The sequence below is a fragment of the Syngnathus acus genome, chromosome 23 (assembly GCF_901709675.1).
Source record: "Syngnathus acus chromosome 23, fSynAcu1.2, whole genome shotgun sequence".
Taxonomy (NCBI): domain Eukaryota; kingdom Metazoa; phylum Chordata; class Actinopteri; order Syngnathiformes; family Syngnathidae; genus Syngnathus; species Syngnathus acus.
Window position 1 is genome coordinate 4533449 of NC_051107.1, and position 24351 is coordinate 4557799.

The 24351-nt window shown below is 42.7% G+C and overlaps 4 protein-coding genes across 21 annotated transcripts in view; 2 read left to right on the forward strand and 2 right to left on the reverse strand.

The window, feature by feature from the left end:
- The window catches only part of LOC119117275, a 376942-nt gene that overhangs the window by 171015 nt on the left and 181576 nt on the right, over positions 1-24351 (reverse strand). The gene's annotated exons all lie outside the window — the stretch shown is intronic.
- LOC119117211 lies at positions 354-3540 on the forward strand. Its single transcript, XM_037243386.1, has 14 exons — positions 354-413; positions 489-633; positions 711-843; positions 1068-1122; positions 1452-1551; positions 1617-1699; positions 1763-1851; positions 1918-2078; positions 2155-2227; positions 2284-2323; positions 2570-2594; positions 2681-2781; positions 2854-3214; positions 3282-3540. Exons 1-14 carry the CDS (start codon positions 384-386, stop codon positions 3416-3418), a joined length of 1533 nt encoding a protein of 510 aa, XP_037099281.1. The 5' UTR covers positions 354-383; the 3' UTR covers positions 3419-3540.
- On the reverse strand, positions 3960-18061 carry LOC119117190 (proton myo-inositol cotransporter-like). Its single transcript, XM_037243334.1, has 10 exons — positions 17191-18061; positions 14962-15121; positions 13498-13706; positions 8535-8643; positions 5947-6110; positions 5763-5883; positions 5578-5703; positions 5365-5483; positions 5141-5293; positions 3960-4811 (listed from the first exon to the last, which is right to left on the reverse strand). Exons 1-10 carry the CDS (start codon positions 17768-17770, stop codon positions 4585-4587), a joined length of 1968 nt encoding a protein of 655 aa, XP_037099229.1. The 5' UTR covers positions 17771-18061; the 3' UTR covers positions 3960-4584.
- LOC119117185 (solute carrier organic anion transporter family member 1C1-like) lies at positions 19284-23594 on the forward strand. Its single transcript, XM_037243330.1, has 14 exons — positions 19284-19680; positions 19830-19904; positions 20303-20444; positions 20517-20649; positions 20716-20834; positions 20898-21044; positions 21130-21228; positions 21318-21563; positions 21830-21994; positions 22155-22350; positions 22510-22675; positions 22738-22987; positions 23067-23184; positions 23247-23594. Exons 2-14 carry the CDS (start codon positions 19854-19856, stop codon positions 23455-23457), a joined length of 2043 nt encoding a protein of 680 aa, XP_037099225.1. The 5' UTR covers positions 19284-19680; positions 19830-19853; the 3' UTR covers positions 23458-23594.

Genomic DNA, 24351 nt, shown 5'->3' on the forward strand with positions numbered 1-24351 from the left:
TTTTATTTTGCAAAGCAACTCTGTGTGGCCTGCGATGGTTTCCGCCTCTTGTGATTGGGTGCAGTAAAATACGTCGGTGTCCGTTTTATTGTTTATATAAACTAATATTTTGTAATATTGCAAAAATACGCATTAAAGTTACATTAATATATTACCAGAAGTGTTTATGAACGATTCTGAACTCGCGCAAGTGTCCCGTACACTACAGTTAGTCGAAATTGACTTAGCAGAGACGTTATTTTGATATTTTTTGCTGACTATTTTTTGAAAATGAACTGGGTTGGCGGGTCGAGGTAGGTTAATTAATGTTTAATTAAAACTATAATAGCTTACAAAATGTCGTACTGAGCATACCTGTCCAAATTCCACACAGGAACCGGCTAATGATTAAAAATGATACAAGAAAGCAGCGGGTAAGACAATTAACTTAACTTCCTGTCACATTTCCATCTTAATTTGACATATGTGATTATGTCTCTTCTTTTCAGGAATTCTTTGAAAAGAAAAGAATGCAAAATAAATTGAAAAACCTGGAAGTTGCTACACCTTCCTCTAAAGTCAGCTCCATCGCCAGTATGGACCTTGTGACACTGTTTGTGGTCAACCAGATAGCTACAAAGAAAGAGCTTAAAGGTAAAAGGCATTTAGTAATCCATTTTTTTGTGAGATATCCACTCATCTTAGTACTACTATACTATGATGTCTTTCAGATCCTCCCCCAGTATCAGTTTTGAGTTCCAAAGGAGGAAGGAAGAAACCAAATGTCAACAACCCCTTGGTGCTCCCCATGAGCCCCGGTTCTCCATCCCAATTGATTCTAGATGGGACCCAACCTCAATGCAGGTGTAAAAAAAAAAGTTGTTTTTATCACAGGCCACAGCGAAGTACTCGGGGAAAGGTTAACAATATGGAAAGCACTGCACATATGCAATCTGGAGTTAGACACCTTTGCCCTGCATTATTTATGTCCCCAAACAGAGCGCTAAAAATGATGTAATCTGATTATCAGAATGAAATACTGCCCAGTCATGCTGTAAACCTTGACTGCTGCTCTGTTGTTGTTGTAGAGTTCAAGATTACCCCACCAAACAGATTATCCCACAAAGCTTCAAGATTCGGCAAGTAAGTAGCAAAGCCGTTTTATTACATAAGGGGAAAAGCAGGCACACTTTCAAGGAAAACCACCATTTTAAAAAATGCCCCAAAATTGCCATATTGCAGCAAAGTCACCAAAATAATCCAGAGAGGATTTTATTTTCTTCACACCTAAGTATAATTTTTTTGGTAGTGTTTTTATGCTATCTGATATAAAATTACAGTTTGGGCGCCATCTTGTGGCTGAAGACTATATTGAAGTAAGCTTTGGCGCCATCTTGTGGCATTTACATGACATATCATTGATTGCTGAGTAAAATAATTTGCATAAAACATTTTTTGATTTCTATTTTAAGCCGTCACCAGTTGCGGAGTGCTCCTTCTCAGACAACATAGCAGCTGATTACCTGTCCCCCATAGCGGAACCCTTCAACCCCTTCTCATCCTCCTCCTCAGGTGTGTGTCTTCAGCAGTTTAACAAAATAAAAAATAAAAATGACACATTGGATTTGTCTCTGTAGGGAGATTATTTCCGCTGGAGGAACACAACCAGCCCCTTCCCGGCTGGTCCTTTACACCTTGGGAGACATCGGATCAGAATACGGTAGCTTCAATTGAACATCACAAATGAGATATGAATTAGAATCATGATTTATTGTCCTTTCAGCCGTTCTGTGTGCCCAGAGGGCTGGGAGAAGACATCGTCTGGTCTTCAAACCCGGCCACACCTTCAGGAGCTTTCTTTGGAACCCCAAAGTAACAATTTGACCACTTAAGGCCAATCTGAAATGAGAGAAACTGTTTTTTTTTTGGCGGCTACAGGTCATCCATTCATCACCCGAGATCCGAAGACACCTTCCTTAGCCATTTGTCTCAAATGGAGCCCCCCACCTTTGACTTCACGCTAAACCCGACATGGAGCGAGCAGCCATTTGAAATGGACATCTTTAAAAGCGATACAAATAACGACTATGAAACTAATGGTAAAAATCCAGCAATGGTTTTCACCATTTTTATTTTATTTTTGCAAAGATCTTAACAATCCTCTTAACCCTTTAGCTTTTCATTTTGGGAGTGAAACATCAAATATAAATCTCAAGGATCAAACTTCAATCCAAACTTCAACCCCACAGTAAGTACTTTAATCCAATAACATGAATATTCACGTCTAACACTTGTTCTGTCCAGAACTGTCCCTGAGCCACAGCCAAACGACATCGGAGCACAGGTAAAGGAAGCAACACTGACACCTAGTGGTGAACCATAATAACAAAATCAGATTACTTGCATTAAAGTGGTACCATAATTTACATGTGCACCAAATGATGTATTTTTTTAATTAAAAAATGCCAGCAGTGAACGTCACACCATCCCACCACATTTAATTGGCTTTTTCTATTTTTAGCACAGGAATGTATCATAGCATAAAGTCAAGGTACCACTGTAATGAGTCTCATGTCTCTTTCCTTCACAGCTCCCCAATTGCAGTTTTAACTTCAGTAAGTCCACCCACCCTCCTATTCAACACATTCCTCCCTTCATCCATTATGCAAAAGCGCTTAAGTTTGTTCTCCCTCCCTGCAAGCATGCCCGGAATACCTAATGAACGGTCGGGGGGATTCGCCAACTTCCTCTTGCAACAGAGGTTACTTGAGTTCAGCCTCCAGTGATGACCAACCCGCTACGGTTTGCTTGAGCAATAACCGACATATCGTGAGCCAGTTCACATTTTAAAATGAAATTCCTGCTATTCATTAGAGGGAAGAATGCTGTCACCCTGTGGGATTTCCTCAGAGACGAGCGCCAGGAAGCAACAAAGCACCCCGTGAAAAAAGAGATACAGAAACTCAAACCGTCCACGAGTCCACTTCCGAGAAATTCGACGTCGCCATTCAGTGCAGCTTGCTCTCAGATCCGTCTGTTATGTCACGACAGCGAGAAGCCACCAGGGGGCACCCTGACTTCACAGAATCTCCTTTCGAGCGAGAAGCAATGACTTACATGAGGCCAACCCTGTGGAGGAAGAAGAAATCCAACACTTTAGGAAATCTGAATACAAGTCATCAAAGTAGCAGGAGAATGATGCCTCTTCAGGACATGTTGGGCAAAATCAGTCAAAGTAACAAATCAATTCAAGACCAAGAAGTAAAATACTGTTCTACTAAATATGTCATTCTTCTCAATAGGCATGCAGCAGAGCCCCTGGAAAAAGATCCCACCGGATGAAGCAAGGCCGGAGGCCACCACCACGAGGGCGCAGGGGGAAACACTCCAGGAAATAGCCGACATTTTGCTCCTGCTCAAGCAGAGACAGGAGGAGTAATGATGATAAGGGCAAAAAAAAAAACAACCATACCTGTTCTGTGCATGCTGTTCTAATTAAACGTTTTGTGTTAACCTCCCGTCGTCATAGCAACACTGAAATAAAACTCCAAAAGCATTCCCGATTCACCGCTTTATTTCTTCCGTCTTAGACGCACAGACGATTTTCTTTCTCTTGTAATAGAATAGAAACTCTAGCAAAACATTTTACAGCTCAGACAATTAAATATACTATACATCGCTCTATCCGTCTCGAAAAGTGTAGTCACGTGAAACACTGCAAGATATACGACAAGCGCGTGGACAACTGCGAAAAAAGGCTAACGCAACACAAAGTGCAGCCGATATTGCGCAACCTGGAAACGGAACTTAAACCGGTTCTAAATTGAAGTACCATCCCCAATTAGTTGCACTCTGGCTCCTTCTTGTGGTACGAGAAATAATTACATCAATAAATCTTCGAACTGTGCATAATGTTACCGTAGTTTAAACGTCTATTTTTTTTTTTTTAGTCCAGTACTGTACATCTTAAGTACAGTACATTTGCATTAAATCTTTAGGAATTGTTTTCAAACATTAATTTAAATACAATCTTGAACATTCACGCGCAATACATTTTACTTGAAATACAACAAGTTCACCATCAAAAAAAAAAATGGTGCACTCTCACAACAGAAGACGCCAAATTCTACCTACGGGTCATTATGACACACGGGTCAATTTGATCTGTTTGCACATAAGGCTGTGGTGGAAGACAGAAAATGAAAACAAAAAAAGGATTGTACACAACCGGATGAAATACTGCACTTCCAAAAGCTTTGCCATTCGAGGCAAATGAAACATCACCAAGGAGAAGAAATGAGTTCCTCATAAATGAGGGGGGCGGGAGGGGTGAGCATGTTTAGTGCCACTAGTTTTCAGCTGCCCACTCTCACTACGTAAAAATAGAAACCGGGAGCTACTCCAAATAAAAAGACGGCGAGTGTGCTATGCTACGGAAATTCTCGATATGGATTTGCCACAACTTTATGTAGACTGATGTGCAATATTTGTTCAAGTGTCCATGAAGGAAGAAATTACAGGATGTCTCCAAATTTGGCGTCGATTAGAACATTCACAAGGTCGACCGGAGGCTCCCAACCAAAAACAAATCCCCGAACATAACATCTAATCAACGTCGGATGCGTCGTTGTCCGATAAGTGGTAGTTTGACCCCTTGACCCGGATGTATTCCACCTGCCGCCCCTCGTCCGAATCGGACGCGCCGCACGAGCACAGCCGGTTCTCGAAGAGGGCCTCGATCTCCTCCAGGCGGCGAGCTTTGGTCTCGGGGAGGCAGCCGTAGATGAAGATGAAGCCCAGGAAGGCCATGCCGGAGTAGAGGAAGAACGCCCCTGCAAGGAGACACCGGGTGAATAAAATGGCACGGCACGTCAACGCGAGGGAGGCGATTTGACACTCGTACAATCAACACACTGACGGAAGTTTAATGAAGCAGATGCAATCTCTATTTTCCCCGCTGTTTAGCAACAATGACATTTCCCGATATAATTAAACACGTCGTGATCATCAGAGACAGCCAGCGTTCCAGACACAAATGATGTCGGGAACATCTGCCAATATTCTAGTCCAAAATTGTCGGTCGAGATATCGGGATAGAGTCCTGAAAAAGTACTGGCTTCAGAAACAATATGATCGTATTGATTCATCGTATCTAGCTGACCATAGTAGGTGAAGTACTGCGCCAAGTGAAGGAAGGTGAGCGACACCAGCACGTTGAAGGTCCAGTTGACTCCAGCTGCACACGCGTTGCCCGTGCTCCTCGCCCACAATGGGTAGATCTCAGAATTAATAGTCCACGGCATTGGACCCATTCCTTGAGTGTGGACAAACATCTCAAATGAAACTCCAAAAATGAGCAATTGTGGATTTCCAGTCATGTCTTACCCGGCGCGAAAGCAGCCAGGTAGAACATCAATCCAAGTAAGACCAGCCATGAGAAGGAGGTCGGGCAGTAGTTGTAGGCCCAGTAAGTGTGTTCCCTCATCTGGCTGGAATTAGAACACCTAGTAGCAAGCATAATGAGAGGAGCTTGATATCCTTTAGGCTAAGGTAATCCTCCGCCCTCCACAGCATACACACCTGCATCCTGTGACTCACCTGCCCCACGCCGCCTGTTCGGTGGAGGCCCTATTGACCGGCACGCAGGAGGAGGTGAGCAGCGTCGAGCCGTTTTCGCGGTAGCAGAAGCCGCAGGCGGGGTCCAGCATGCAAGGCTCGCACAGCCTGAAACATGCATTGATTCTTTATCCTCTGCGAAGAATCGATTGCTATTTTTGACTTACTGGTACTTGAGGCAGGTCGAGTTAGCCATGGAGGGGTCTAACGGGTGGAAGGTGACCGCGGGACTGTGCTGGGCCGATACAAGGAAACCCACGGCCAGCAGACACAAGCCGAGACACGTGCCTGTGCAAAAAAAAACAACACTCAGGGGTGTGCTCACTTTTGCTGCCATTGGTTTTGTCTTACCTACGATGCTGCCCAGGGTGAGCTTCCGTCGGCCCACTCGCTCCACCAGCCAAACGCCCAGCAGAGTGAACAGAAAGTTGGTGAGGGTGGTGAGTCCCGCCAACCAGATGGCCAGCCGGTCATCCCGCACTCCCGACATCTGCAGGATGGTGGCGCTGTAGTACCTGCCAGCCACACACAAAAGGAAAAAAAAAAAAAGTCCTAAATGGAGAAAAAATTAAGGTTGTGGGAGCTTCTTGCCTGTTTTGTGACACAGACAAAAAAAAAAAACAGACCCGAGGAAACTGATGAGAGCGACAGGATGTTGAGATGGAGCGGTGAAAGGAGGAAAAGAAAAAAGTGAGACAGGTGACGAAGAAGATGCCTTGTTAGGATCATTCATAGCAATACAGAAACATCTCCGGCACATTTTCTCCCCACTGAAAATGTCTGCTTCTTCACATTAATGGAATCGCTGTTAGCTGTAGGACATGTGGTATCTTTTAAGCAGATAAATTCTTTCCTTTGAAAAGGTAAGAAAGGAAAAATAGTCCGTAATGGATGGAGGTGTCAAAATGGAAAATAAATGGGCTGCAAATTGTGTTTTTTTTTTTTTCAATAGTGGACCAAAGAGGGAATATTATCTTGGGAAGTGGTCTACTTTTTATTTTTTTAAATGCATGCAGAATGCATAATAAATGCATATATATATATAATAAAAAAAATAAAGACATCTGAAAATTTGCACGATGCACATTTGAGCACTTCAAATCTGAAACGTGCTTCTTCATTAATGACATCTGTTCGCTGTGTATTGAGAATGTGTGTGTGTGTGTGTGTGTGATCCGAGTCATAATAACAATCGTCATTAAAAATTTGATTCCACTGGAAAATGAAGAGGAGGAGGAAGTGATTAAACCGCTTGCACGTAAAGAAAAGCGAATAAAAAAAAAAAAAAGAAGTCCAGCTTGAATTTAGTTTCGGGTCATGTCGGCTTATTTCGTGACATTTCCAACGTTTGAGGGGACCATCTGCTTCCATAACGCACGTCAGAGACCAGATTGAAGAAACCACATTGGAAAGCTGCTAAATGTCTCTTGATTATTAACTTCCTTTATTTTATTTTATTTCATAAGAAACTCTGGAAGATACATACTATATTTTTAGTTCTGATGTAATGGGCTGACAACCTGATAGAAAGTGAAGACCTCAGTTGGAGAAGGTAACAACCAAGCGCTGGGTTCACGCGGGTTGATACCTCCCTTCAAATTTGGCGTTAAAAAAAAAAACTGGCGTCAAAAAGGGAGTCGAATCAAAGCTGAGTCCCGCTAATGAAACCCAGAGGAGATCACACGGCAGAATGTTAAGAAATAACAAGACGCCTGGATAGCAACTGGTTAATGGTCATCCGTACAAATGTATGTATGGCTAGACAGAAAAATCGGCGAATAATTGAAAGATGGATGAATAATTCAATTCACCAGAAGGAAACAAATTATCGAATGTGATAGCTCAACTGTGAACCATCACGCAGGATTTATTTATATTCTATTTATTCACAGGATTATTTTTGGGGTTACCTAACATGCTCTACATATAAAATAAAATAAAATATAATAAAATATAATAAAATCAACCCAAATCAAATCAATTAAATTAAAATAAAACAAAATAAAATGAAATGAAATGAAATGAAATGAAATGAAATAAAATAAAATAAAATAAAATAAAATAAAATAAAATAAAATAAAATAAAATAAAATGAAATAAAATGAAATAAAATGAAATAAAATGAAATGAAATAAAATGAAATAAAATGAAATAAAACACATTTTGAACATCCACTACAAACCAAATGAATTCCTTGGCCTCATCTTGATGACGCATCAATATAAATGGATTACCACAGTGGGGCTAATCAATCTAATCCATACGAGAGCGAGAGAGCGAGAGAGGGAAGAAGGAGGAGGCTAAGTCACTGCCCACAGTGAGGGTCGAGATGAAGATAAATGTACAATTATAGAAGCACACAGTCCATCGACCGCTCTTCAATAGGACACAAACACCATTTGTGACGGGTGCGATGTGTCACTTCTCTTAACAGCAGCCTAAATTCTCCTCGGCAAGCTCGTCAGTCACATTCAATATTGCAAGCTTTCTCACACACACACACACACATGCTGACGGCAGTGTGTGTAGACAACAATCCGCAGCGTGAACCACACAGGCGTTAAAAAAAAAATAAAAAATAGTACAAGCACACACGCACTTAGCCCATTGCCTTTGCTCTGGCGGTTGCTAGGCAACAGCACACATCCCCAGATTGTTTACAGAGCCGGGTAATATAGTTCATCTCGAAGGGGCGGCCAGACAGACATAGATGGGAAGATATAAAGAACAAAACAGCGGATGGAAAAATAAGTGTTGCGTTTTTTCCTGGCCGCTTGGCGGATGATGCGTCATGAAACACGTTGCCATTTAATAGCGCGCCGCTAAACTATGTGCATCTGTCTCAATGCGTTTGGGATTATCTACTCAATGACATTTAAACACACTTCATAGTAAAGTTGCAAAAAACAAAATACCCCAAAGTGCCCGACAGTACTCACATGACCGTGTTGATTCCCGAGAGCTGCTGGAACATCTGGAGGCCGCAGCCCACCAGGAGTGCTCGGCGCGTGGGAGGATAGGTCAACATGCGCCAGATCACCGGGCCATCTGGAGACGTACAAATTTGCAAGATTCAATATAAATAAATAAATAAATAATGGATAATAAGGTTAGCATTGTTTAAATTAAGCTAATCAAAGAGAACAATACACAACAGTGACTTTTCCTGAACTGTCCATGGTGCTGATTGCTCTCACTGGGCCATATGGAGACGTACAAATTTGCACAATTAAATATAAATATAAATATAAATATAAATATAAATATAAATATAAATATAAATATAAATAAATAATGCATAATAAGGTTAGCATTGTTTAAATGAAGCTAATCAAAGATAACAATACACAACAGACAGTGACTTTTCCTGAACTGTCCATGGTGCTGATTGCTCTCACCGGGCCATATGGAGACGTACAAATTTGCACAATTAAATATGAATATAAATATAATTATAGATAAATAAATAAATAAATAAATAAATAAATAAATAAATAAAAATTGATAATAAGGTAAGCATTGTTCAAATGAAGCTAATCAAAGATGATAATACACAACAGAAAGCGACTTTTCCTGAACTGTCCATGGTGCTGATTGCTCTCTCCCCGAGCTACTTTTTCGTCTCATTTTTGGTCCCAGCTGCGCTCTTATCTCAAGCGGGTAATTGCCACTCCCGCCTCTCAACCTGATCTCCAGACAGCATGCCGACAAGCCCTCTCCTCTGGGGAACCTGAGTCTTAATAAGATGGGAGAGCCACCGGACAAGTATTGCGAGTGGAGGAGTTGTGGACGGGGGGGGGGGAGTTGCAAGAACCCAACACGGATGCATCTGCTCAGTAATGGTCTCAAAAAGGGGAGCAGCTGTGTGTAGGAGGGCTCGCTCTGGAGCAGACGCCTTTCGAAAGGGAAACCCGGACACACACACACAGACACGCACACAAATAAAGACCTACAAGTTTCATAAATGCCTTGAAAGTTTTTTTTTAAACTGGAACATTAAACTCATAAATCAGCGCCGCCGCCCATTGGTGGTAGAAATATTATCCCAAATTCGTGTAAATATTTCCCATGAGTCGGATATTGTCGTGCGTGTGTTTTTTTAAATTATTATTAAGGTCGCGCCACAATATGAAGAAGCGCTCTGACTGAGAAATCGGTACGCTCATGGGCCATTTCCTCTGACGCTAACCTGGCGGAGTATGATCGCTTGATTTCCTGCCAAGCCGACCGTTATCGTATTAGCCTCGAGGGATATCAAGATTTATGTACCCGTGATCAGCTATTCACAGAGGACCATCTCATGAAGAAGAGCTTCATTTGCTCCACGAAACACACTTTATCGATCAAACTGTGCTTCTTTTTCCCAACCAATAACAAAAATGTCAGCTTGAGGGGCGACATTAAACATCAACTGAAGTTAATTCACACACAGCTTCATTTCCTCCACCCTGCTGTAATTCAATCAGATGAGATATTGAAAGCGGCTGGATGGCGGCGGTGAGATAAAAAAAGAAAATAAAAGCCAGCAAAGCCACAAGCGTCGTGATTTACGCAGGAACTATAGCTACGTACAATTCATGCTAATTTTTATACACTGGTAGCTGATGCTTACCAATCAAAGCATAGGAGGACCTCGAACATGTCAGAAATCAAAAAGCCATAGCAGGCAACCTGTCACTCTTCCCTCTAATTATTTCTCCCTCTGGTCACCCCTTCTCATATCAACTTGTCAGAGTGGGACCACGTCACCTCATACTCGGCCATATTCAAGAGCGTGGGGGGCCAAGACTCAGGCTGAATAGAAACTAGGAAGGAATTTTTAATTCCATTATTCCAATTACAATTTCAAATTAATGGCAGCCAGAAATAGAAGGTATGTAAGGCAAGCTGGCTCAATATTCCTTCATCCATGAATGTCATCCTGACAACCACATAGGGAGGAATCACGACCAGATCAGGCTTGCTCAATTATTCACGAGCTGGAGCGTGCCAGTGGAGAGAAGAGTTCGGAGAAAGTCGTTGTTTTCTACGCTGGTTGACTGAGTCGGATTAGCTTGGGGGAATAAAATTATTATGCCCCTTTCAGAACAATGCAAGGCAGTAAGTGTGAAGTACAAGGTACTTATGCCTGACCCCTGAGGCACGCCAGACATGAAATTACCATCACTGTCAGTTTTTACATTCTTTTTTTAAAATCTGCACCACACAGATTTGTAAACAAAGCTGAGAAAAACACTCAACCGTAACGAAAATAATAGATGACAAACAATAGTGGCAAATGACTTCAATCACTAAAGCAGATGGCGCACATTCAGAATAGCGACAATCTGTGAGCCAGTCTGTGAGAGGGCGTATTTAAAAAGCATTCTGATTGGCAACATCTGCTTTTTCAAATTTTCAAGGAGCGTTGCTCACTAGTGGAAGACGTTTGCGATCCTTGCATGAATGGGATTTGCATTATTTTTTTTTTGAAAGCCTCAATGTGACCTTGGTGGTGGCTTGAATGAAATCTTGATCAATGACTTCATCATGCATCATTCCTTCCATCGTCTTTGCCTTTGTCGAGGCGGCGGATCAAAAGAGGTCATTCTGTCAAGTCCGTCTCCTCGTCATTTATCATCGAGGAACTCGACTAAATCGGTCAGGACAAAAGGAGTAGTATTGCGATATTGTACTTTTCTGTATCGTTACCGTTTGTTTCTGCATCGGAAAAATAGTCGTATTGATTACAAGGGCTCCCTCTAGTGGTATGTTAATGAATCGCTGTTACAATTCAGTTTCAGGGTGAAACGATGCAAAAAAAAAATCAATTTTGACTGCTTTTGAAGAAAAGTACCTCCGAAGGTTCCCAAAAGTTTGGAAAACCTCCAATTTGTCACTTTGACTAGTTGAAAAGAAGTCGGTTTGTGCGAGTGAATAGTCCAATTACTGACTTAACAATAGCACAGAGCGAACAGGGCCGGAATTGAATGTCGGTGCCTTGAACGTGACACAGCTACGTTGAACGCATTTAGTCGAAAACATTTTCTTCCCTCCAACTCAAAGAAAACAATCCCCTCAATGCGTCGTATTGATTTTTGTTCAACAATACGATAATGAACACTGAGGACCCAGAAGTGCCTGCTAATATCTAAAAGATCAATGCCTTTCCCCAACTATAATGAATAGGCAATTGATGGCGGCTAGCAATAGCGCTAAGCTGCACAAAAGATTCATCGGGAGCAACTAAACAGTCGTGTTTATTCACGACAGCTGGACGTCCCTATGTTTTGTCGTCCCGTTATTGAAAACCAAGAGCAGCAGTGGTCTCATTATGATTTCTGTGTGGATTTAAACAGGCTTGTGGTCCACTGTGGAGTTTCATAAAAATGCTCAAAAGCTGTGAATTATTAATAGTCAGAAGCTCCAGCGAAGGGAGACGGTAAAACTCACCGACTGCATAAAGATGAGGCGTGTCCGGAATTGCCAAACGTTTGTCAAACGTACTGCTCAATACCCAGAAACAGAAATCAATTGACATTTGATTAGATTTCGGGATTGATTACTTAAGTTCTATTCTAAGCTAACTGGTCACCGACATTAAAAGTCTACTTTAAAAAATATGCTTTGAAAATAAAAAAAAAACAATGATCTCAAAAGACGTCATTTCAAGTTATCCTTAAAACATTTAAAAATAATAATAATAATAAAAATAGTAATTATTATTATTATAAAATAAAAAAATTAAAAAATTAGAAAATAACAATAATAAAATACTATTATTAGTATTATGATCAGATTCTTGACTCGAGGGGCTTTTGCACCAGCGTAGAATTATTATGTTGGAGGGAAAGGATCAGAGGGGGATATGCACTTTAATCATCAGAGGTGAGAAAGAGAGAAAAAGATGGGAGGGGGCGTTGTTGCCACGGTAACGGGCATGGTGAAAACATGCATGCCCGCACGCACTTTATTCATTTGACTATTTGGCCAATCAGATAGGAGGATTTTAGTCTGAATGTCTCGAAGGCAGAGGTTAATTGCGAGCTTTTGTGATGTGAAATGTTGAATCTTAACAGCACGAGCCGCGGTAATGAATCAGGAAAAATTCTCTCCATTCGAAAAAAAAAATATTTCACCATTTCCAGGTTAGCGTGACGGGTGTTATAGACTTCATAAACGCAGAGAAGCATTTCAAAGTCCCCTAAAGCACTTCGAGGGAAGTACACAAAATAAAGTAGGAAATTAAAGCGGCAAATTAGAGAACCAAAATAGTTCCACCCTGGAATCGATGTACTTTGCAATGTAATTGCTTTTCTTTAATGGCTTCGAGGTGTTTGGCGGACGCCCGCAAACTAAACACCGAGATGAAAACAATACAAAAAGTTTCCTGTTCAAATAATGCAAATTACAAGCATGGCTAAATGCGTCACAAACAAAACAAAAAAAAAAGCGACAAGCAAACAGGAACCGTTCCAACACAGTTAACTATAGAAACCCGCCCGAAAATGGCGACGGGAACTACGGGAGGGATGCCGAAATGAAAAAGAACCAGCTGAGTACACAATGAGCCTGCTGCCACTGTGAGTGTGTTGTTGTGTGTGAGTGTAATGAAGGTTCCTCTTCACTGCAGGCCACACGGCCCCAAGAGGATGTTTGGATGGCACTCCTGGCAGACACATGGTGTTCTCAGTTGTCAAGGTTGATTAGATACGGGATGAAAGTGATTCCCTCGCCTCTCCTCGGTGACTGGCCACAGCGACGGGAGTGTGTATGTGTGTGTGTGTGTGTGTGCCAAATATAACTAAAATTACTGATCACATCGTATTCATTCATGTCAAGGTAGTAAGGTCAAAATAATCCAGTATATTGCACATAAAAAAAAGTGAAATACAACTGAACTGAACTCAGAATTGAACTCACCTCCTCCACCGTCCTTCTCCTCCTCCTCGATGCTGTTCTTGATTCCGTCGTACTCCTCGTCGATGTTCTGGTTGCCTCGTATCTGGCTGAGGACGCGTCGGGCCTTCTGGGTGAGTCCGCGTTGGATCAACCAACGAGGGCTCTCGGGCAGGAAGAGGAAGCCCACAAATTGGAGCACGGCGGGCAGAACCGATAAGCCCAGCATGTACCTGGCCGAGCGGAAACAACGCCTTCAGAATTGTTCTATTGTAATCCCGCGGGAAGCTTTCAACTGGTGGCGAGCTGTTTCCTTGCGAGCAACGGGTGGCTCATTAATATTAAACCCTGGGGGAGAAATGTCAAGGCTTAATTTAGACCCTGGAAATCGCCTTAACATTGACCCTGCCATTTAACGTACAGAATAACGGATATTATAGGCTACACAACAAACTGGTGTAACCAGTTTCGAAATCAGAGACCAGTAAAACTGTTCAAATATTTTAGAAAGATCAATAGTAATAAAAAAAATATTATCTCTATTTTATAACGTGTAAATTGTAATTTTATTTTTATTTTATATATATTTATTTTATTTTTCATTTTAATAATGACATTTTGCAAAACTAACTTCACGGGCCGCATAAAATGATGCGGCGGGCTGTATCTGGGCCCCCGAGCCTCGAGTTTGACACCAATGAATTAGCCCAATTCACAAATACATTGATGTGGAACCTTAATTTAACAATTTAAAATACCCCCAAAATTTGAAAAACATCTATTGGCCCGGAAGCAAGTCGACTGTGTTCACTCCCACAACGGCGCAGTTCCTAACTGAAAATACCCAGCAAAAAAAAAAAAAAAGTTGGACTCCATTTGGCGCTAAACTCGAGCTGGGTACGTAAATAGGGCGCTGGATATTAAATCCAAACTACAAAGTAACAATTTGCAGAACAGACGTAACCCAACACACACTCAAAGCTGAATCACTGAACGATTGTCGCGAGAGGAAAATTGCTCTGAAAACCTCTTTGCGTGCACTTAAGCACACAATCAAAGTTCAACAAAGAGTGTTCTTGGAAATCCCCCAAATTGGTCGACAGTCAAGTACAAGATAGGGAGACTAATTGAAAGGGTGGGGGAGAGGGGTGGGGGGCGGTCGTGAAAATGAAAAGTAGTGCTGACACGAGCGACTAAATCTCAACACAAAAAGACTTATCATCTCTGCAGGAATCAACTTATAATTCAGGAATGATTCTAATCGTCCATATCGGACGTGAAGAGGAAATGACGGTTTTTATCTACGCTGACATTTCACAACTCAGAATGGGTGGGGGTAAAACATATCAGATAAAAAGTATGTGCTGATGTGGCAATTCTCTGCCTCGTGGATACGTTGACATTTGAGTCCCGAGGGAGACCTTCTGGCATTTGATATGTCATATATCGGGGCACCCCCCCCCCGGTTTGAGAGGATTCGGTTCTGACCTCCATCCGTCACGCTGCACGTAGCTGAAGGCGCCGTCCACCAGACTGGCGGTAAACTGGCCGGCGGTGATGAAGAGGGTGTTGACCGTCACTAGTTGACCGCGTAGGTGCGGCGGCGAGGCCTCGGCGATGTAGACGGGTACCGTCATGGAGGCGATGCCTGACAAAGACAGGGAAGAGAGTTGGCTATCTGTTGCTATGGCGACGCCGTCTCTGGAAATCAGCCAGGACTAACAAATACAAGAATGGGAAGGGGATTTGAGACCCTCGAGGACCAGATTTGGACGCCCCTTGGCTGAGCTAACAATTGGCTAAGCTACTTTATCTGACACCAAGTCGACTAGCATACCGCGCTAGCAACCGGAAAGTTTTTGTTAAGTCAAAGAATCACCAGACTGGAATTTGTATTCTATCTTCTTTCCCGCTTTTCACCTCCCGTCACCCTTCTTTTCATTTCGTTCAGATTCCGCGGCGGACCGCCCGTTACCAGCCAGACGTTGACTAATGATGGTGTCCGTTTCGCTTCTTTTCCGAGAGCAAAACACGTACAAGCCAATACCGCTGCCGCCGGTAGAAAGGTCAAAAGTCACTTGACATTTTCGGCGGTGGTAAACAAGAGAGAGTAGAGCTGTCTCTTCGTGGAACAGCAGCATTCATCCGTTTTCTGCTTTGATTCTATTAAGCTCTTGCTGGATGTATCTAATTAGGATTCCGAGACAAGGCAGACAAAAAAAAAAAAACTAGCCGAAACGCTCCGGGATGAAGAAGTCGTCAAATCGACAATGGAGGAGAAAACCCGCCCCTGAGTGGTGATTTAATAAAAATAGGATCTTATGTCCGGTCCTAATCAAATTCGGGAAGAATTTTGTCTCAAACAGAATTTCAATGAAATATATCTCTAGGCTGATAAAGCTCATCAGTACGGCGCTAATATATATCGTTCTATGCAGAGGAAAAATAATATATGACTGTGAGTATGTTTATGTTGCTACACCTTTGCTTAAAAAGTCAACATAGATGTGATTAGCATTAAGCTAGCAAACGGAAAGGCTAAGCTATGTGTTTTTAGGTGCATTTTTAGCAATTTAAGCTATTAGCAATTAGTGTCACGGTTGTTTTGTTCATTTCCCCAATTTGTGTTCCTCCACATGCACACCTCATCATTTATTCAAAGTATGCAAATCTACCGTTAAGATCATCGACTCCTTTCAAGATGGCGACATTATTAATTTCTTGTCAATCACGGGAACATGCGAACACACCGTACGTGCTCGTTGAAAAGGTCATTTCACAATAAGTGACCAGGGGATGACTAACCAGAGGGGAGCAAATCGAGACGAGCAGGACTTGTGACATTTCCTGGTTGGATAAACAGTTTTGCCTGATTTTTTTGAGGCTAGCCCAGTTCAGAAATGCTAAGATGTTGTCGTCTAGGTTTTGTCATGTAAATGTGAGAATGCAATTGACAGTCTGGGGTCAGAATAATAGCGCGCCATGAAAAATGTTTCCCTAATAGCATCTCCGGCGGCTAATTGCGGTGGCAGAATGTATTTCCTGTTCCATCAGGATATGCGTAATAAACGCATCTGCAACTGGAAGATGTTGATGAAAAGGAGAACTGGCAAAATGAGTGGATTAGGTGGAAATCATTTGGTGAGGAGATTGTAATAATGTTATAATTTGATGTTTAATTCCAATCAGTATAATTGATTAAATATTCTAAGAAATAATAAATATATATTAATATACAGTATAAATGTAATTTTATTCATTTTATTCCATAATTTTTACAATTAAACTAATTTAAAAAAACAAACAATGAATGAAATTGGTTCCGTGACGTGTTTGTCATTTGTATGCAGAATTAGCGCCCCCTTGTGGAGACACTCTAAGGTAAGTTAAATGTAATTTGTTGTTATATTTAATGGGGCGGGGGTGCTTTGCACTTCCTACCTGCACCTCTTAAGCAAGAGACATTCAAATGATTTGGGGGGGGTCAAGGGGCAAAGATGGGGTGCCACTTGTATTCATAACTAGGAGCGCCACTGCATACGTCTTTTCGTATCTTTTACTGATTCATTGCAAAATGTTTTGGATTGTTTTGTTGGTGACTCTATACATGACAATCAACTTGTCAATTTGGAATCTATTTGAGCAACTTTTGTTTTAACTTTGCAACATTTCACTAGACTTATATAACAAAGAGTTCATGTGCAACAAGGTTCTCACCGAGCCCCAGTCCGACGATAAGCCTCCCCGCCAGGAGCACCTCTTTCCCAGGGGCGGTACTGAGCACGATGCCGCCGACGGTGAAGAAGAAGCTGGCCAGCAGGATGCACACCCGACGCCCGAAGAGCCCGTTGAGGAAGGCGCCGAGGAGGGCGGCGACGGCGGCCGCGGCCACAGTACTTGAGATGAGCACCTCCTGCCACAAGGCGCTCAGCTCCATCTGCCTCTTGAGGAGCAGCATGGCCCCGGAGATCACCCCGGTGTCGTAGCCGAACAGGAACCCGCCCAGAGCGGAGAAGGCGGACAGCACGTAGACGAAGCCCGGCGTGACATCCTGCATGAACTGCTTGCGCGCAGCTCTCTCCAGGTCCCCGGTGGAGGCGGCGGAAGAGGAAGAAGCCACCGGGGCGCCACCGCTGGAGGAGGAGGACGCGGCCACCTGCAGGCTACTGATGCTGGCGTTGGATGGAGCCTTGATGAGAGTCCGCTCTCCTCCGTCGTTCGCCTTCCTCCAGCGCTCACCCATGAGGTTGCTCATACTCCGCAGGTTGTAATCATGGTCCGCCTGCTTGCGCGACATCAGGGATGCGCAACTCCAAACACTTGACTAAGCGACGCTTTTGCTTCGCTGCACTTTCGAATATCAACTGAGCGGACGGAGCTGCAGCAAAGTTGCGCGCATCTCCTCCCTGTGGTCCTGATGAGAGACGGAGAAGACAAGGAGGAGCGGAGCAGAGCACTTCGTCACCGTAGCGTCGGCGTGACGCAAGGATGTCTTATTTTCAACCGAGAGTGGGGCGAGGGGAACCAAGTCTTTGTCTGATGCCAAAATAGAAACAGCACGTGGCGTCAAAACTCTAAAAATAGTCTCATTTAGGATTCACCTCGTATTTTTCTTAACACGTTAATACAAGTTTTTAATAACACAAATCAAAGTGTTAATCATGTTTGTTAATTATTAGTCAAATTCTTTAAAGGAGATTGTGGCGTTATTTTGACGCGTGAGGGCACTGCCCCCTAGCGGACGTGGTGGATTGTTACCAGGATTTCATAATAATATATCTAATTTTATATCTATATTTTTTAATATTCTGACTAAACATACCAGTTAGTCATCAACATGCCCCCTAGCGGACGTGGTAAATTGTTACCAGGATTTCATAATCATATATATCATTTTATATTTATATTCTGACTAAATTAGGTAACTCTAAATGGCGTCCATGATTCTAGCAAAAAGCCTTTCTGTCCCTCATACTTATCATCATTATTGTCTGCCCACTCTCATATTGATTGGTCCTGACACGCAGTCCGAGTAATCTCCGCGGACATGCGGCGTGGCTATACGACGACCGCCGAATGACATAAATGCACTCTGGAGCCAAGACAATCAGCGTGCGGACCGCTGAGTGCGAAAATGGAGAATGGGGCTTGATAATGGGCCATGATTGGGCCTGTCTAGGAGTGGCAGGGCTAAAATGGGAAGCGGAACTACAGTAACCTTTTGACGCTGTCGTGCTTAGGATGAGACAAGATTAAATAAGGCTAAATTGGACGTGATTTGCCTCGAATGTTTCCAAAAGGTTACTGTAAGTTTATCAAGCACCACTTACTGCAAAAAAAGCTGAATAAAGATTTACATACAGTACATTCACTGGCGGAGCTAGGATTTTTCTCCATGGGGTGGCCAAGGGGTCTGCAAAACATTTTTGTCGTTTTTACAAACCTAAAAAATTCTGAAAAAAAATCTAATAAACATTCAGTTCGTGTACTCTATACAAGACGTGGTTAAATGTGGAAAACAATTCACAGAAGTGACCCAAAAGTCAAATATGCTGTTTTAAAATTAAAAGAATAGAAGAATTCGGACTTCGCACCACTAGGCGTATCTCACCGATTCATTCAAAATAATCCCTCCAATCTGCATTTTATGACTGGAGTTGATCCTACACGATATGGAAGCGTGATTGGATTAAGTATGAGATAGCCATTGTTAGGATTGATCAATAGGGCAGGAAGACTTTGATCCGGCACGGGGGGGAAACACCCTGCCTTACAAAAGCGACTCTTCTCCACGAGAGGAAGGCATTTGAGTTTGAGAAAACAGCAAAGTAAAAGACACACGTGGGCTTTGTAAATAAACTTTGCTTCACGCTGCTGCCGTTTGTTGTGCTGTGTATTTGTGAGTGAAGTTCACAGGGGGGGGTGTAAAACCCCGGTTGTTTGCTCCGAGTCTTCCTGGGCTGGACCTTACCCAGGTAGAGCCATCTTTTTTTTTTTCTGTGTGTGAAAGAGTACGTCGGAGGGGCTGGGTTTTTTTTTCTTCCTCCATTAACATGATCAACAAGCGTGCATGAGTGCTTAGGTTACTGATTACAGGTGATGTTATAATTTGAGATAAGGTTCGAGTCCAGGCGCAAAGTCCTGCCAGGTACAACGAGTCTGCAGTTCTTGTTCACATCCCTCTTTGGAGCGCTGCTGCTTCTCAGGGTAAGATTTTTGCTTTCTAATTATGCAAAAAGAAGGACTCATCAAGAATCATCACTAGAAAATTTCCATGTTCAGTTGTTGAAAGTTGATTAGTTTACGATCGAAGCGTGAATTAATTTTTTTAGTCAAAGGAAAATGTTTTCACACAGGTTGCGTGAAAACACGGCAGCATCATGAGTGTAGAGTCCACCAAGCCGCGTGATGCTCGCTGCTCCAAGCTCAAGGTTAGTGCAAACAGACTCACAGGCTTGTTTAAATATCAAACTTGCACGATTGCTTCACTGAGGAAAGTCTCGTGCGCACTATTGCAAAAAAACAACAACATGATTCGATTTTGAATGTGATTTTGGATATTTAAAAATGAAATATTGAAATCAAATATTTGAAAATAAAAATTATTTAAGAAAAAATGAATGGTAATAAAAATTGTTAACAATATCCCTATTTTTTTTAAAAGTGAATTGACGTGAATTTGATGCACAATTTGTCTTTGCGGGCCACCTAAAATGATGCGGCGGGCCGTATCTGGCCCCCGGGCTTTGACTTTGACACCTTTAAAGAATCCACCGTTTACCGTATTACGTCTTTTTACGTACCGAATAATATCGTGACTGTTCTCCAGCTCTTTCTGGCCTCGATGGCCTTTGCGTACTTCGCCAAAGCTTTTGGTGGCGCCTACATGAAGAGCTCAATCACCCAGATTGAAAGACGCTTTGACATCCCCAGCTCTCTCATCGGGGTGATCGACGGCAGCTTCGAGATAGGTTAGTCCGCTCGTTTCTTTTTTAAATTGAAAAACCACCACTATCATACTAACGACGCTTCTTCTCTTAAAGGAAACTTATTGGTAATCGCCTTCGTGAGCTACTTCGGCGCTAAGCTCCATCGTCCCAGACTGATTGCGATTGGCTGCTTGATCATGGCTGGTGGCTCCTTCCTCATTAGTCTTCCTCACTTTCTTCAGGGCCCGTCAGTACGCACTTTTGTCTAAAAATGGTCTTATATTCAAAAGACTGACCCCGTCTATTTTTGTAGGTATAAATACGAGACCAGTATGACTCACGGTACCGATACCAACGGTACCGAGAGCATCACGCCATGTTCGTCCAACCGTAGTTTGACCGACGACGAACCGGATTTAGCAGCCCGAGCAGGTAAAGCAGATGGCGAGCGATCACTTACAATATCAATAACTTCCTGTTTTCAATCTTATTTAGATTGTGAGAAAGCTGCCGGTTCGTCCATGTGGGTTTATGTGTTCCTTGGGAACATGCTGCGAGGGATTGGCGAGACCCCCATCATGCCTCTGGGAGTTTCCTACCTGGATGATTTTTCCAAAGAAGAGAACACACCTTTCTATTTGGGTTCGTTATGAGTCGCTAATATTACGGAATTTCAAGTTGCTACTATGACAAAAGGTCAATTATGCAATATTCTTACGTATGCCAGCCTGCATCCATACGACGGGAATTCTAGGCCCCATGTTTGGCTACATGATGGGATCCTTCCTCGCCAAGATCTACGTGGACATTGGATTCGTAAATTTAGGTACTCTTTAACCCACGGTCTTCGGAGTCCACGTTCACGCCATGCTCAATAAAGAGGCTCAAAAACCAGTTAACCTTTCTCGTTCCCAGATAGCGTGACCATCAACTACAAGGACTCCCGCTGGGTCGGGGCATGGTGGTTGGGCTTCATCGTTACTGGCACGATTATTTCGCTCTCCAGTATCCCCTTCTGGTTCCTGCCCAAGTCTCTTCCCAAGCAGGGGAAGGAGGACCAGAGCAAAAGTCTAGAACTCAACGCAGATGCAGAGCAGGATCATTTCCTCACGGATCAGGATCACGAAGAGAAAGAAATGACGTTCGCGGAGATGGCTAAAGGTAGCGTGCGGTCTTACAAAAAACATTGGACAAGAAATTTGAGATATTTGGAGGATTTGCATGTTCAATTATTAACTGATAGAATCCATTGACCATGCAATCTGGACAAAAGTTGAATGACCTTGGAAATTATATCAGAGTTCAGTTGTGGATACTTAGATAAGTCAAAACGTTTCTGGGACAAAATGATGTAACAACCTCAATCTTCTAGAAGATACAATGCAGTGACCGGTCAATCCGGTTCTTGAGTATCATGCTCTTTTCAGATTTCATTCCATCTTTGAGGAGACTCTTCAGAAACAGCATTTATTCCTTGATGATCCTCACCTACCTGGTGGCCGTCAACGGTTTCATGGGCATGATCACCTTCAAGCCAAAGTTCATGGAGCAAATCTACGGCCAGTCGGCCTCCAAGGCCATTTTCGTCATAGGTAGAGTCCACACAGGATGCAAGCTAAAGGGAACAATGATGTTATTGAAGGGAAGTGTGATTGTGTTTCTCAGTTAAAGTCATTGTTGGGTAACACTTATTTGGGTCGGTGGCGAGAAATGAAGGAATTCAATTCAAAACTCTACAATTCCTTTCTGCAGGTATATTCAACTTGCCGGCAGTGGCCTTGGGGATCATTACCGGAGGTTTCGTTCTGAAGCGTTTCAAACTGGGCGTGATCGGGGCGGCCAGGGTTTCCATAACGGCGTCAGTCGCCTCCTTTTGTCTGCTGGTCGTGCAGGTCTTCCTTCGTTGCGAGAACGCCGAAGTGGCCGGCCTCACCGTTACGTATGAAGGGTGAGTGACAAGGACAGTACATTTGAGCTATGAACAAATGTGCCGCCATCTAGTGGTCGATAGTGGGATAACCCCTTCCGGTAAAGGAAAAATTACAACATAGCTATAATAATCCAACAAAACTGCTGTTGGCGGCGTCATAAAATCAATTATCTCCAGAGTCCCGGATTTATCCTACGAGCCGCAGACATTGTTGTCCCAATGCAACGCCGGCTGTTCTTGCTCGATGAAGCAGTGGGATCCGGTCTGCGCCTACAACGGGATGACGTACGCCTCACCCTGCCTGGCTGGGTGTCAAACGTCCTCGGGCACTGGAAAGGAGATGGTATGAGAGAAAGGGTTGCCATGACAACAGCCAACATCAGTTTACACTTCGGTTCCTCTTAGGTGTTCCATAACTGCTCCTGTGTTAGCCAAATGATCCGTCCGAGTCAAAATACGTCAGCGGTGTTGGGCCAGTGTTCCAGGAAAAGCGACTGCGACCGGATTTTTAAAATCTACATGGCTCTGTCCGTGGTTGGTTCCTTCATATCGGCGTGCGGAGGCACCCCGGGGTACATCGTGATGCTCAGGTCCATACAACGAGACTTGAAGGCTCTGGCTTTAGGAATGCAGACGTTGATCGTAAGGACTCTGGGTGAGTACGGGGTCACGTTTCTGTCGGCTCTCGTGTCGTAAATACACCGGGAAAGTCAAGGTCTGTGAATCTTTTCCAGGTGGGATACCTCCGCCGATATATTTTGGGGCTCTGATTGACCGGACCTGTTTGAAGTGGGGTACCAAGCAGTGCGGGGGCCGCGGCGCATGTCGATTTTACGATGCCGATGCGTTCAGGTACTGTGACATTTTGAGGCAAAATCTAAAACGGATCATTTTTACAAGGAAATATATTCCAGGTGGAGGTTCATGGGGTTGATCACTGGACTGTACTTCCTGTCCAACATGATGTGGGGAGGCTTGTACCGGAAAATTGTGCAGAGGCAGAAGAAGTTGGCATTGAGGGAGCGAGCCAAGGAAAAAGAACGAGAGGAGAACAGAGTGAACGGACATGCTAAGATCAACATAGCCCAAAACAAAGACGACACAGAAAAGGAGAGTACCATTTAAAGAATGCCTTCTTGTTTTTGTACTCAGATCGAGATTTGGCGCCATCTGGTGACATTTTGGTGGAAAACCATTGCTGTATTAGGAAAAGGTGAAAAGATATCAAATGTAACAAACAGGAACGGGAGAACGAGGGGGGGGGGGGGGGAAACACCCCAAAGTGTGTCATATCATTTCGTTACAACTTCTGCCTTGTTACGCAACATTATGAAACGAGTGAGTCAAGACTTGAATGTTCGGAAGTGTATCACTCAGCATTTTTGTAATTACTTTACAGGATATAGATTGAGTCAAATGTATTTGTATAGTGACATCATTTCTTTTTTTTGTATGTATGGAATGTTTCCTTAGAAAAAAAAAATCACTAATGTTTTCCCACATGGTTTGGTTTTTATTTCACTGCAAACAAAACGTTTTGTTTGCTTTTACCTCTAATATACTTTAAGATAATTTGTTAATAGTCATGATAACCCACGTTAATATTTTACAGGAGTGTAGATAAGAACAAATTGTGTTGCAGTGCCACATTTCACCAGCAGTGGAGGCACTTTAGCTTTAAATCTTGAATACTGTAAAAATAACAAATAATAAAAAATTAAATGATTATTAAATGCCAAAAAAAAAATCATATTAATAATGAGTATTTTACAAGGGTTGAAAGTGTCAAGTCCATTCTCATGGGTGAAAACTCTTAGGAATGTGAAAATTCTTAATCCTAATCCTGGGATTTTTTTTTGGGCCAATTTTCTGTGCATAGAAAACAAAAAAGGGTCAAAGCAAAAAAAAAAGTAAATGTGTTGTTAAATATGAGTCAGTGGATTTACAGTGGAAGTTGTTACTCATCTTCAAATGAAATATAAATCGGGGTTTTTTTTGCGTAAAAGGGTTTGGTCTGAA

What these genes read in the sequence shown, in the direction of transcription:
- LOC119117211 (XM_037243386.1), top strand. Translation starts at nt 384, where the DNA reads ATGATTAAAAATGATACAAGAAAGCAGCGG. An exon ending in CTTCTCATCCTCCTCCTCAG is followed by an intron (nt 1,552 to 1,616) that starts GTGTGTGTCTTC and finishes TTGTCTCTGTAG; the next exon opens with GGAGATTATTTCCGCTGGAG. An exon ending in TAACGACTATGAAACTAATG is followed by an intron (nt 2,079 to 2,154) that starts GTAAAAATCCAG and finishes TTAACCCTTTAG; the next exon opens with CTTTTCATTTTGGGAGTGAA.
- LOC119117190 (XM_037243334.1), bottom strand. Translation starts at nt 17,770, where the DNA reads ATGTCGCGCAAGCAGGCGGACCATGATTACAACCTGCGGAGTATGAGC. An exon ending in TATCGTCGGACTGGGGCTCG is followed by an intron (nt 15,122 to 17,190) that starts GTGAGAACCTTG and finishes TGTCTTTGTCAG; the next exon opens with GCATCGCCTCCATGACGGTA. An exon ending in GGAGAAGGACGGTGGAGGAG is followed by an intron (nt 8,644 to 13,497) that starts GTGAGTTCAATT and finishes GTACGTCTCCAG; the next exon opens with ATGGCCCGGTGATCTGGCGC.
- LOC119117185 (XM_037243330.1), top strand. Translation starts at nt 19,854, where the DNA reads ATGAGTGTAGAGTCCACCAAGCCGCGTGATGCTCGCTGCTCCAAGCTC. An exon ending in CCTCACTTTCTTCAGGGCCC is followed by an intron (nt 20,650 to 20,715) that starts GTCAGTACGCAC and finishes CTATTTTTGTAG; the next exon opens with GTATAAATACGAGACCAGTA. An exon ending in GGATTTAGCAGCCCGAGCAG is followed by an intron (nt 20,835 to 20,897) that starts GTAAAGCAGATG and finishes AATCTTATTTAG; the next exon opens with ATTGTGAGAAAGCTGCCGGT.